General features: G+C 41.8%; 2 protein-coding genes across 4 annotated transcripts; both read right to left on the reverse strand.

Annotated features, from left to right (window-relative positions):
* Positions 1–1,629: 1,629 nt before the first annotated feature.
* On the reverse strand, positions 1,630–4,431 carry snrnp35 (small nuclear ribonucleoprotein 35 (U11/U12)). Of its 2 annotated transcripts, XM_035391972.1 has the most exons (3): positions 3,908–4,431; positions 3,049–3,172; positions 1,630–2,627 (listed from the first exon to the last, which is right to left on the reverse strand). In XM_035391972.1, exon 3 carries the CDS (start codon positions 2,622–2,624, stop codon positions 1,827–1,829), a length of 798 nt encoding a protein of 265 aa, XP_035247863.1. In that variant the 5' UTR covers positions 2,625–2,627; positions 3,049–3,172; positions 3,908–4,431; the 3' UTR covers positions 1,630–1,826. The 2 variants fall into 2 exon arrangements, with proteins under 2 accessions (XP_035247863.1, XP_035247864.1); XM_035391973.1 differs by lacking the exon at positions 3,908–4,431 and having other exon boundaries at positions 3,049–3,473.
* An 829-nt stretch (positions 4,432–5,260) lies between these two features.
* kmt5aa (lysine methyltransferase 5Aa) lies at positions 5,261–11,646 on the reverse strand. Of its 2 annotated transcripts, none has more exons than XM_035391971.1 (7): positions 11,448–11,646; positions 10,332–10,458; positions 9,468–9,699; positions 8,758–8,845; positions 7,711–7,770; positions 7,277–7,467; positions 5,261–6,216 (listed from the first exon to the last, which is right to left on the reverse strand). In XM_035391971.1, the coding sequence occupies exons 2-7, from the start codon at positions 10,342–10,344 to the stop codon at positions 6,006–6,008; spliced, it is 795 nt and encodes a 264-aa protein (XP_035247862.1). In that variant the 5' UTR covers positions 10,345–10,458; positions 11,448–11,646; the 3' UTR covers positions 5,261–6,005. The 2 variants fall into 2 exon arrangements, with proteins under 2 accessions (XP_035247862.1, XP_035247861.1); XM_035391970.1 differs by having other exon boundaries at positions 11,380–11,646.
* Between the last annotated feature and the right edge of the window lie 1,138 nt (positions 11,647–12,784).

The following is a 12,784-nucleotide window of genomic DNA, read 5'->3' on the forward strand; positions in this document are numbered from 1 at the left end:
TCCGTAAAGACGTATGGACATGTGTTGAGGCCTGAGGTCCTGTCTTATATGCCTGGAATTGACAGACAGATCCTGTGCTGTCTTCATGCATATAACCCTAGCCTGTCCTCTTCTGAGGCTTCTCAGCTCCTGAGCAAAATTACATTTACATTTCAGCATTTAGCTATTTTACTGAAGTCGTTCCTGTTAAGTATCTCCCTGAAGAGTACAATGGCAGTGCCCCCACCTGGGAATTGAACTTGCAACCTTGTAGCTGCAATCCCTGTTTCTAAAACATGCTGTCATGCCACCCAAGCTAATACATGTGCATTGTGTAAAGGGGTGACATTTTTAAAGTGGCTGGTTCCCAAACATATTTTAGCATAGAGAATGACAAGGCAGCCCATTACTGTGAACAGACATGTGAAGGTGAGAGACAGGTTATTGCTTTAAACTTCTGTTACACGCAAATAAGGCAGCATTTTTTTGTGGGAAAGGGATTTTAATGATGGATGACACTGATACTGGAATTCCTATTTAAAGGGAACGCTACTCTCTGATTGCTTGGAATTAAGCTTGCACTTGGCCTGCTTTGATCTCATTTAAGAAAACACTGACGTGTTGTTCCTCTTGCTTTCTATTTTGCTGTGTTTTAAGAAAAAAATAGCTGAGTTTTATTTATGCAATACAGCAGTCTGTGATTTCAGTGCCACTTAAAAATGCTTTGCTTTGACTCTGCGTCACTGTTTTTGTATTCAGGACATTGGTTGATATTTAAGACTGCTGTTCATGAGCCCGCCCCCAGTGCAGTGCAGTATTTGTGTCAGTCATGCCTGCTCAATAAAGCACTTACTGCGTTTACCCCAAATGACTTTTTGTGTGTCATAACCACACTTGTGAAACACAGAGGGGAAAATTCAACCCAACCGATTTACCAGGAGTTTTGCCCTCAGGTTTAAACATCAGGACGAGAAATGGCCACGGAGGGTCCTGCAGACACGATGAGTCCCCAGGGCCACAGAACTGCACGCGACCTGGAACAGCTACTTCTAATGTGTGAGATAAACAGCAGCTGTTCTAGATGTAATTGGTTCTGTGGTCTGGGGGGGGGGGGGGGGGTTAAATTCCTACTATATTAGTTGCAATCACTCCTTGATGTCTACAAGAATGTATGTATGGATCTGTTCAATCATTCAGTGATCCTCATTCATTCTGAATTTCCTCAGGGGATAGTAATGTTATTAGTATAGCTATGTAGTGGTATTTATGTTTACAGTACTAATAGTTGGTTTGATCAGCTGGCTTTATCTTTTTAAAAATGGGCTTTCTGTGCCTTCTCTGTGATGTCACTACTATTCATGACACTAACTGACTCACTTTTGTAAGTCAATCTGCATTAGAGTGTCTGCCAAGGAATCATAATGTAATGGACTGGATCTTTCAATTGTCATCCTTTGGCAGCGTTTCTTACAAAAAGGCTCAAACGTTGGGAATTCACACAATGTTGCTTTATGCCATGCTGACATGGACACTTTTTAAGATGTTTGGTTAGGAAAAGATAAAACTTGGATAGTCCAGTAGACTGGACTACTGTGTTACCCAGGGAAGTTTCAAATGGCTGCCTTGCTGTACAAATTCCATGCAAAGACATCAACAAAAAAACATTTATTGCAAACAATCTTTATTGCTGGGTTTAATTTCCTACTCAACTATTCGTTAAAAACGATTTTACCCAAGTCCTGGTTGAGCACTTGACATCCATTTAAAAGAGGGTGTTAAGTAGTAAATAAGTTAGATACCAAGTCTATTGTCCAATAGCTCACATGCAGGAAATGACATCACAAAGCTCATCTCTTGTCTCTGTGTCTGTCCTTATCTCTGTGCCTACTTTCATCCTTTTCTCTCTTCATATCCCTCTCATTACTTCTGTCTCTTTCTCTTCTTTCTCTGTGTCGGTCTCTGTCGTCCCGTTCTCGCCCTCTATGGCGTTCTTCTCGTCTCTCTCTCACCCGCTCATGGTCTCTTTCCCTGACTGGCGACCTGTCCCGGTCTCTATTTCTGTCCCCCTTTTCTCCACTTCTCTCCCATCGTCGGTCTCCGGACCAATCCTGAGGCTGCCCCCAGTCACCGGACATGGGTGCCAGATTGATAGGCTTCCGGAAAGGTCTGTCTCTCCCGCCGAACCTTAGCTGACCCGACTCCTTCTTCCCTCCCAGCCCCCCGCCCTGACGGCGAGGTATCCACCCCTTCAGGGTCCGCTCCAGCTCGTAATCCACAAACAGTTCGTGCTGGTCCACCACCAATTTATTGGCGTCCCGGCGCGCCTTTGTGACCGCGCGCTCCTCCTTATACTCGACGAAGGCGTACCCTTTGGAGAAGCCGGTAACTATGTCCCTCACCAAGCGCAGCCGGCGAATGTCCCCGTACTTTGAGAAAACCTCGCGAACCTTCTCTTCGGTGGTTTGCGGGTTGAGGCGCGCCACGAACAGCGTAAGTTCGGGGTCTCCGACCACGCCCTTGTTTGGAACGTAGCGGGCGTGCATGGCCCTCCACACTGCGCGGTCGTGCGGCTCCACGTCTGTGCCATCGATGCTCCCCGCTTTCAAAGGGTCGTACACCTTCGCCACGGGATTCCACTCAGTCATGTTCTTCACACAAGACAGAAAGAAAGATGCCGTGAGGAGAATTTAAAAGGCTGTTCACCATCAGCAAAGGTAGTAACGAAACTAACTTCAGAACACTTTCTTGTCACTACTTGGTGGGAAAACAAAATGATGAGCACTTCAACTACTCTACTTCTGCACGACTAGGTTATTGCTTAGATATATGCGACACGGCTAAGAAAATGCACCACGACGAGTGTTTAACTGTAATAGTCTGTTTACTGGTTCATGTGTGAACCCCGTCGAATCTGCTTTGCTTGCGTGCTAGATACAGTCTCCGATACAGGCATTACATTGGCTACCGTAAACGACTTGGCTAAATGATGTGTAATAATGTGTCGATAAGACGTCTGTTGGAACGTAAATACGTACACACAACTTGAATTAATCAAAGCAAAACACTTACAAAGTACTCCAATTACTGAATAAATTCTTGACCAAGGAGCAACCGTTTATTTTGATCCGTGGTTGTAACGAGGGTGCATCTGCTAAATCTTCCGTGTAGAAACGATTTCCACTTTACTTTGCTCCTATGTTGTGATGGTATAGACATGAACAGATTATCTCACTTTATATTAGAATTTTAACAGAAACAAATATAGCACATTTAGATCTAAACAACAACCTCGGGCTCTCAAATGTACTTTTCATTGTATACTGGCTGATTTCAAAATCTCAAACAATAGGATAAAGAATATGCCTACGAAAGAGGCCAAAAACCATGACATTATACGGCTAAAATAAAGTTGCTAAATTCTGTGTTGGTGTATGAAGACACCACAGGCATTGAACTCAGGTTATGTTAGAGTCTAGAGGCCACAACACTTTAATTAGCCCTGGCTTCATGAAACCAAAATGTATGAAGCTACCATTTGCCGTCAGTGACACACTGATTATAGCCAGTCTGTTCTGCTGCATGTTGATTGGTCCAAATAAGTGATTTGCAGCTGACTTTCACTCGTTGCATTTTTGTGTTCCTGAAACCTCATTTATGAAACTACCCCATTCACCACAACCTTCAACAATGCTTGTATTGGAAAAGGCCAGAAAACAGACTCAGTTTTTTTTTCCTGAAATTATATTACGGGCACTTGGCAGAAATTATTTTCCAGAACAACTTGCACTCAAAAAAAAAAAAAGTGAAAAACATCAGTGTCACCAATAATGCTGCAGTGCTGCTTATCATAGCAATGATAAGCATTTTTACCTTTAAAAAGTACATATTACACTATTATTGTAACATAGAAACGCTCCTTTAGGCTTACTTCTTTCTGTAACAGCCTCTGCATTCTCTTCACTGGCCCCAAAACTCCCACTAGAATAGATGGTACAAAAATATTTCTTTGTAATTATGCATTTTCAGTATTTTTATCAGACATCTCCCAGATGAATTTGCACAATCTGAACTGTAAACTTTGCAGATATAACCTTCACCAGTGTCTTCCGATTCCTCCATTCCCAACTGCTGATCCGTTCCTGAGTTTATCACTTTCTCCTCTTTTTCTTCTTTTAGAAACCTGTAATGAATTTGCCTCAGTTCTGTCTTCTGTGGATGTCCTGTTAACAACATCCTCAGCAAATAGGGGATTGTGCTGGTCAGAATGTCCTCTTTGGTCCTCAGTTCTCAGTCTTCATTTTAGGCTGTCTTCTCCCATCTTGGGTTTTTTTTTTTCTTCTGACTGTCCGAACTTGGAAAAGGTTTGCAAACCAACTCGTTTTGCTGCCACCCCAGTTCCCTTTTCCACTGAAGTGATTCCCCTTGGTGGAGAAGGCTTCTCAGAAGACCGCCATGGCCTCAGACTGTGGAAAGGAAATCCACATGAAACAAAATAAAAAATAAAATAAATAAATAATCAGAACCTCTCTGCGGTTACACTGCAGGACAACCCAGGAACGTTTTCTGCTTGGGTCTGCTTTTGACACGTCTGCATTTATTTGTGCTGACTAGGCGTTCTCTAGACTTTGGCAGCTGCGAGTCGGGAGGTCCTTTAAGGGCTGTCTGAGCGATGCTCTGGGTTTGTGCTGACGCCGTCATCCCTTCAGGCAGCATCAGAAAGCCATCCCGACTGATCTACAGGCTAACTGGACCTGCTCTTCCCACCGCAGACTGTCACACACGGCTCCTTCCTTTTTAGCGCATGTAGCGATTTCACTTCCGGCTGAGTGGTTCTGCCTGATCAGAGCAAGGAGGAGATCATTATGTACTGTCCAGGAAAAGCACTTCTTCCCATTTATCTGATAAATGCAACAATCATGGCTAACCGTAATATAAACAGAATATACTGCAATACATTTAAATACAAGTACATACAGGTCAGAATAGTCATTGCAACACTTTAGTTTGGGCAAATATACAATCTACTGCCATTCCAAGATTAAATACATTGCTGTGAAATATTTTCTGACAGTTCTAGATACAATATATTGCAGTATATTTATTACATTTTGGAGCGTACATGTACACAATTGACCATTTATGTATTCCAGTATAAAATAATTGATGTCGACTGTCACAATTAATCTTACTCCAACACTAATGAAAGGATTTCATTTTACAGCCCAAATGAAAGGATATTTAAATATTGAGTTGTCCAACGTAAAAATGTATGAAGCCTGAATAAAACTTGCATAAAACTGTTTTATTCAACAATGCCCCTAACCCAGCATACAGATTTATTTAAATACTTTCACATAAAGCATTTGGTTGTGGACATTTAACAGCGTTGTGTGTTAGAGGTACATATTTGTTCAAGTTCATGAAATAACTACACCCAACATGGCAAAAGGTTACATTAAAAATAAAGTGTAAGTTATTGACAGGAATCACATTCCAGTTTTCAGAACCATTTAAATATAACTCTCCTACAGCATGTCTTAGGGTTCTGCATGGCCCACAAACATTCCGGTACCATAAATAATTATTGCTAAGCATATTTCAACTACCAGACAATAGATTAAGAAAACCAGTATAAAAATGCAGAACTTCTGAACTATACCTGCATGCTCTGGAAGCACTGGTCTATGGGTGTACAAAATATACAAAAAATGCATTTGAAAACTCGCATTAATATATAGATAGGAATTTAAAAAGTATTCTTCTAGGACATTTTAAAGATTGCCTTTATCTGTTAATACAACTCACTGTAGTCTGTCGCCCAACTTCAAACTACCCCAGAACAAAAAAAAAAAAAAAAAAAAATCATTTACACATTCTGTTGCTAAGGCAATTTTCAGTATTTTAAAATGGTCTCTCAACAAAGCTGCATTGCTTGCATTTTGTCCCTTCTTAGAACACGCCAAACTAGGAAAAAACAAAAACAAAACTCAAAACAAAAGAACCCCACACAGGAAGAGTGCAGTACATCAGTGTTTGAGCCAGGGATGCGCCGCTATGGAAGCTTTGCTGCGGTCGCCGTAGTCATACAGAAGCTCCTCCCCTTCCTCGATGTCCCTGGAGGCCACCAGGATCAGGTGAGGCTTTCCCTTGACGTCGTGCAGTTTGGTCTGACAGTTGCCGTTCTTGCTGTGGTTGATCAGCCTCCCCAGGCGTTCGGATTCTCTAGTGGCGTCCACACTGGAAACGGAAGCGAGGGATTTTAAAGGAGGAGGAGCAGCAAGACCCCCAAACCCCCCCCCCCCCCCCCCCCCCCCCAAACATTCACTTTAAACATTTATATGTACCTTTTAGTGCTGGCGAAAATATTCTACATTTATTTGGTTTGAGGATGGTCGATGCCATTTAACAGAATGTGTCCTCCATATATTCCTTAAGCCACGTTAATTAGTAGGTTAATTAGTAGCAGTTTGTTACATCTGAGTAAGACTCGATCGTGTTTGTGCGTAGGCCACTTCACACGTTGTAGCACTAGCTTAGCGCCACATTTTTCTGAGTGACAGGGGGTGCACAACACCATGCAGGTACCACTTTCATATATAATTTAACAAAGAATTACAACCGGTTGTTGTTTAAATGCTCTAAATCAAACCTATAACAGCCTGAGCGCTTTCTCTTTAAGGGAGAGTGTGAACCATAGACTGTAGAAAAATATGGACAAAGTCACTGTGACGTCACCCTTTGACTCTCCATGGGCTTGGTAAAAAGGGTTTTGAAGCACGGGAAGTGTAGTTTGTGGATGCCACCCTGTTGTACAAATTGGAGCGACTGCGTAGTAGGGATCTGAAGTCTGGTCGTCCACTAACCGCGTGTGATACAGTGACTCGGTAGTGATGAAAACTGTCCCTGATTCGTACACAAAATATTGCAGTCCTATCCAAATAGCAGAATAACTTAACAAAGCAGCGACATTAAACAACAACAAAAAAAAAACACACCTATTGCGACTACATTTTCTTGTGGGAAAAAAATTATTGACTTTGTATTTTGACTGTATTGTTACCATTGACTTACATTAAAACGGGTGGCTAAAACACCTATACTGGAGCCAACCGCACTGGTGCTAGTGAGCAACGTCCCTCAACAAGACAAGACAAGTGAGCTTCAGAAACACAGCCTGGTTTTGGCCGTTTGGTGCGAACATGGCGCAGGAGAGCCGGTAAAGGCTGTGTGAGGGTCAGTACGTCTGCACCAGGGTGTCCTCTACAGAGGACAAAAAGGGGCCAGGGTGAAGACTCACCAGTACGTTTTGCTCTGATACTGGAAGTAGTACATATAGCAGCCCGTAGAAGGGTCTTGTGCGTATTTAGCTTCTCTCTTCTTGGCATCTGTGATCTGCAGTAGGTCCCCATGGTATTCCACGACAAACTGCCCTTTCCGGAAACTTCTGGTGGCGAAAACCCCCCTTCCTTTCCCCTCGATGTGCTGCACCTGTTGGGGGTTTCGCGCAGGTGATCATTCGGCCCGTAGACATTCAGCTGGTGTGGCGGCGCAAATTTAAAGACACAATCATTGGTGTTAATCGCCAACATCATACACCCCTAACACAGGCCACCCAGCCAGGGATGGTCAAGTCCAGGTCTTGTGTCCAAGCGGCATGAGACCACAGATCATACACTTCTGATCCACAGTCATACGCCAAACTCCCACTATAACGCTACGAAGAGAATTTACCTTCATTCCTTCTTCAGTCCCACTACTGAGCAGCTCATCGATGTGTCTCTTTTCTTCACACTGTTGACACAAACGGAGTGCGAGTTACGCGTCATCTGGTTTTGAGCTGATGCACTGCTCTTCCATTACACTCTTTATGGCACACACTGCAGCCCAGACTGAATTATAAGCAGTAATTCTAGAGTAAATGAGTCGTATTTGGGTGCTTTTTTCCCCATGTTGACAGTAGTGTGGGTACGATTTCCACACTTAATGTTTATGAATAAAATCTGCATGTAAGTGCTTGTGCTGGATGGTATAATGGTAGAAGACAGTTCAATATTTAGTAGTCTTGGTGCAAAACATCCATCAGTTTATTTTCCCCTCCTTAAGACTTTTTCTAAAATGAGAAGATATTTGGATGAAAGGGATGCTGTCATGGCTCTGTATTCTGTGTGAATTTTACTTTTCAGTGAAATCGCAATGGACTTAAGAGACTGTGGGTTTGTGCTCTGTTAATTGCAGATGGATATCGACTGACGTAGAATAGACAGAATCAGAGCAATCTGATGACCCAGAGAGGCCTTAGTTTGAGTCTTGCGATTAAAATGGCTCCCATTTCATGGTGACAAAAGCACAAACTGGCAGGAGAGTGAGTTCAGTTTACTGGGCATAATGACTAATTTCACTGACAGTGCTTTAAGCCACTGAATCACCTTTCAGCTTTCAGCATATCACCTTATTGCAGCCCAAGACCATCTCTAAACTTGGGCTGTTCTTTGTTTGTTTTTCACTTAATAGACGAGCCCTTGGCAAAACATGCTTTGAGGAAGAAATGAGCAATTGTCTCACTAACAGTCCTGTAAGTGCTCAGAAAGCTAGCCATAACCAGAAGGAATACCTGTTGTTTTTAAGAAGCAAGTTGCCATGTCATAAACAGCCATGTCAAGTTGCCATGTGAACATACAGCTTCACACATGGTTACGGTTTAATGAGGTGAGATTTACAGTATTAATGCATCTGCGATTTATGGACACTGTAAACGTTTTCTGCATCCATGCTGCTGACCTTGAGCTCTGCATTGCACTTCCTGGAGCTCCTCCTTATGGGGTAGAACTCTGTGAGCTTCCTGTTTTGGGAGTTCCTGTATTCTGCTCTGTGAAAACAAAAAAAATGCATTTAAAAATTGTTTTCTGTGGTCAGGCAGCAATGGTCAATTTCCATATTAGAACACTCTTAAAATCTCAGAGAGTGAAGTGTGCTTGAGACATCAAATCACTTTTGGAATTAACTTTTTTAATTTTGCGATCTTGTCATCTTTTGAAGCAGAGCGCAAGTTCTTCAAATGTTTGTAACCATGGACTATATATATACAAATCATATATACACGGTTAATTGCAAAAGTACTGGGACGTTGACACAATCTTTGTATTTTTGGCTCTGTACTCCAGCACATTAGATTTGAAATAAAACAATGAATATGAGGTTGAAGTACAGACTGTCAGTTTTAAGGGTAGTTACATCCATATCCAGCAATCCTTGTGAGAATTACAGCCCTTTTGATACACAGCCCCCCCATTTTTAGGGACTAAAAGTAATCAGACAAAATTAATCTTAAATGAAGTAGTCATATTTAACACTATCTTCCCTGGTGATGCTCTGCCAGGCCTGTACTGCAGCCACCTTCAGTTCCTGTTTCTTTCAGGAGTTTGAAATAAAATAATGGAACCATCCAACACAAGCTGCCCCGCCCACGCTAGACTTGCCGAGGCTCTTACGTTCTCAGGGTGGATTTCGTCACTTTGGCCTTGCGACAGCAGGTCTGCCGTTTGTGGCCACGGACGCGGGAGGTGCCGTTGCTGTCCGCGGTGGGGTCCGCCGGGCCGCGTAAATACGCCTCGGTGCAGCGAGGCTGTCGACCCTGCTCCCCGGTCACGCAGGAGGGGCCCAGTCTACCCTCGGCCCCTCTGGGAAGCCCGCTGTCCGAATTCATGATGTTCAGCCTGACTGCTGTACCACAGAAGAAGAGGAGGACCAATCAGGTGGGTTCACACCCAGCTCACACCCCTGATTCTTTGCAGGCAGGAGGTGGTTGCACACAACTCTGGGTGATTGCTTTTCACTGCGGGGTAGGTGAGTTAGATCTAGGAATACAGTTTTCTTCATATTTATACATTTGAACATTGTCTTTCTCATTTTATTCATGACACCTGCAGAAATGGGTTAAGTTGCTAAAAGTAAGGCAACAGTATTCCGCAGATTGTTCAATGAAAAATGATAGAAGGCATTGTCTCCTTGTGTATCATACACTAGGTGGAAGTTACCAGGTTTTCAAAATCCTACAATATGTGCAGAACTTATGTTAATTACTGACGGCACTCCATATGATGCAATCTTAAAATGATTAGAATTAAAACGAAAATGAATTAAGCTTTTTATAATTTTATAAAAATTAAAAACCTATTTGTTTTGATTTGTGAATGAGTTTGCAATAAAAATCAAAACAAAACAAAAAAGGGCTTGTTTACATTGTTAATCCAGAGCTGGTTTATTATACAAACGGCCTATATGACAGTGGGGGTTAACTTGGTAGCATCAGATGGGGGATCAAGACAGCACGAGAGGCTTAAAGCATACTGTACCTTTTCCGTACATCTTCTTGTCCCCGTGGGCCGTGCGCTTTCCGTGGTTCTCGTCATGGTGAGGGGAGTGCTGCTTGTCGAGGCTCTTAAAATTGGGACTCGCAGGCTGACGACTACATGCGACGTCCTTCAACGCGGAGACATTAAGCGTTAAATATTTGCACTTAAACAACAGAAAGGTGTCGAGCAGCAACCACGGACGACAGAGGGGCGTGATCAGGCATGGTTTCCAAACGATGAATCCGCCCGCTGCTTACTTTCTAGTTGTTTTAACTTCATATAGGGCAAGCTAGGCACAGCATTAAATACAACTGATTTGACCTGTACGTGAAATAAATGTTTAATAGGCACATGTTTTATTTATTTTTTACTATATGGTCAGTGTTGGTCAACATCATCTCCCACCCAACTGGCACAGGTCAAAATGAATCGGCGAAGTGACAAAAATGTATTAAAAACACGAATGATCACAGTGTAGCGTTAAATCAGAAAGTTGGAACCAAGCTAGGCCTATATGACCACACACCGATTTCGTGACGCAACCCGCAAACGCAAAGCGTCAATGCCACAATGAAGAAAACCCACTGTAATGCAGCCGTCCAAGAATGCGGGCTAAATGGGCCTCCTGTCAGCTGGCTATTCGGACAAGTGGCTGCAACACGTCGGAAAAATAATTTGGCGCAGTATTTAAGAATACTTTTTAAACACTTCGCAGGGTAATATCACTGACTGTTCATGAAACACTTTATATTTCTACTTGCAACAAACCAAATGAGACAATAAATTAACCTTCCAACTAGGTCTTCAAACACTAGGTGGCTAAGCTAACTAGCTAACTTTATATTGAAACAATAGCCACCTGGCCGGCTAGATACTATAACGTTAGCTTTGCACAATAATCATACGTAAAATGTTAGCCAGCAAATTTGAATAAAACTTGGCGTGTCTTCTTCTTTGCCTTTTCCCGTTCTCCAAATGCCTGTTCATTTTTCCATATTAATCATGTAGCTAGCAGCCACACCATTAAAGTGGACAGCTATCGACATACCCCGTTCATTTCTGGCTTGTGTTCTTTTATCCCTTTCTCTTCTGTGCAAGTGGCGTCTTCAGGCTTACTTTTAGTTGCGGTCGGCACTGCGTTTTTTCCTTGAGGCATGAAATTTAAGACATTTTATTCAGTAGTTGCGATTTTATTACTTCCACAAGGTTTCCGAGACTGCCACTATTGTTTTGCTTTCATTCTTAAACCAAAGCAGTTTTTACAGTTCCTCCCCTCCGCCATGTCTTTAGCTGAACTCAGAGCAGAAAAGGACCACGTGAACATTTAAAGGGACTGTGCAGCGTGAGCTGTGCATCCTCCGGCAGGGGGCACTCCGAAGTCTTTTATTAACAAACGTAATGAGCTACAGTCTAAATATCATTTTTTGACGGTGAAAAATATGCAACTTGATAGCTTGTGGCAAAGTGATTGGGAAATAGTCTCACACTAGAATTGTCTCAGAATTTCAAAAGCAATTTTTATGTCGTCATTATTGCTTATTTTACCCAGCTTTTGGTATCCACGGTCAGGGGTGCGCAAGTCAATATTTTCATGATCAACAGTTGTTTATCAAAATTTTTCACTTTTCTTTTTCCTCTTTATTTTATATATGCATATATGCAAGTGTACAGTTTCTGTGGAGTGCATTGGATTTCCATGTGTATAGAATGTGCTTTATAAATAAACTTGATATGAGAAAAATATGTGAATCACTTGCCATGGCTTCTGAGTAATTAAATATACCATAACACTTTCTGAAAAATATACATATTTGCTGAATATTAACACATTGGTCATACTCATAATGATTGATACCTGTATGCAACAAATATATTTTAGCTTTTATTGACAATGTGCTGTAATTGATTGAATAATACATTTGAATATATAGAGGCTCTCCAAAAATATTTTCCAACGCATGACATTATATTATCATTTTTGCTTTAAAAAAGCCATCTGTTGGTTATATTCAGTATCTGTGTCTATGCAGCAATATGCAAAAAAATACAAAATATTCGAGTTAATAGTTCATGGGCAATAAAGTGTTATGCTTGTTATGAGGCTATTGATTTCCTATGTTACAGAATTCATAGCAAGATATTCCAAAAGACTATTTAAAACATGATCAAAAAATAAGCATGCATACACACACACACACACACACACATCAATGTTTGATATTTACCCTTAGCATATTCAATTCATGATTCAGTTAAAAGAGATTGGTCTTATTATTGAGACTGACCAATACAAACAGGTATGGCCCACCCAAGTTTCCAAAAAAGCTTTTGTAGGTTTGGGTAAAATGGCAGATTCCAAAAAGATTAAGCCAGTGGAATGCATTCCACTTATGACTGTTGCAGTTATGACCGTTGTCCTTGTACTGGTGCTCCCCCTGTATTGCATTTCTCTT

Source organism: Anguilla anguilla, chromosome 14 (genome assembly GCF_013347855.1).
Source record: "Anguilla anguilla isolate fAngAng1 chromosome 14, fAngAng1.pri, whole genome shotgun sequence".
NCBI lineage: Eukaryota > Metazoa > Chordata > Actinopteri > Anguilliformes > Anguillidae > Anguilla > Anguilla anguilla.

Excerpts from the sequence above, each read along its gene's own strand:
- snrnp35 (XM_035391972.1), bottom strand. The coding sequence starts at position 2,624 with ATGACTGAGTGGAATCCCGTGGCGAAGGTGTACGACCCTTTGAAAGCG.
- kmt5aa (XM_035391970.1), bottom strand. The coding sequence starts at position 11,487 with ATGCCTCAAGGAAAAAACGCAGTGCCGACCGCAACTAAAAGTAAGCCT. Across the intron at positions 8,846-9,467 it reads ACGAAATCCACCCTGAGAAC|AGCAGAATACAGGAACTCCC; the intron begins GTAAGAGCCTCG and ends TTGTTTTCACAG. Across the intron at positions 7,771-8,757 it reads AGTGCAATGCAGAGCTCAAG|TGTGAAGAAAAGAGACACAT; the intron begins GTCAGCAGCATG and ends TTGTGTCAACAG.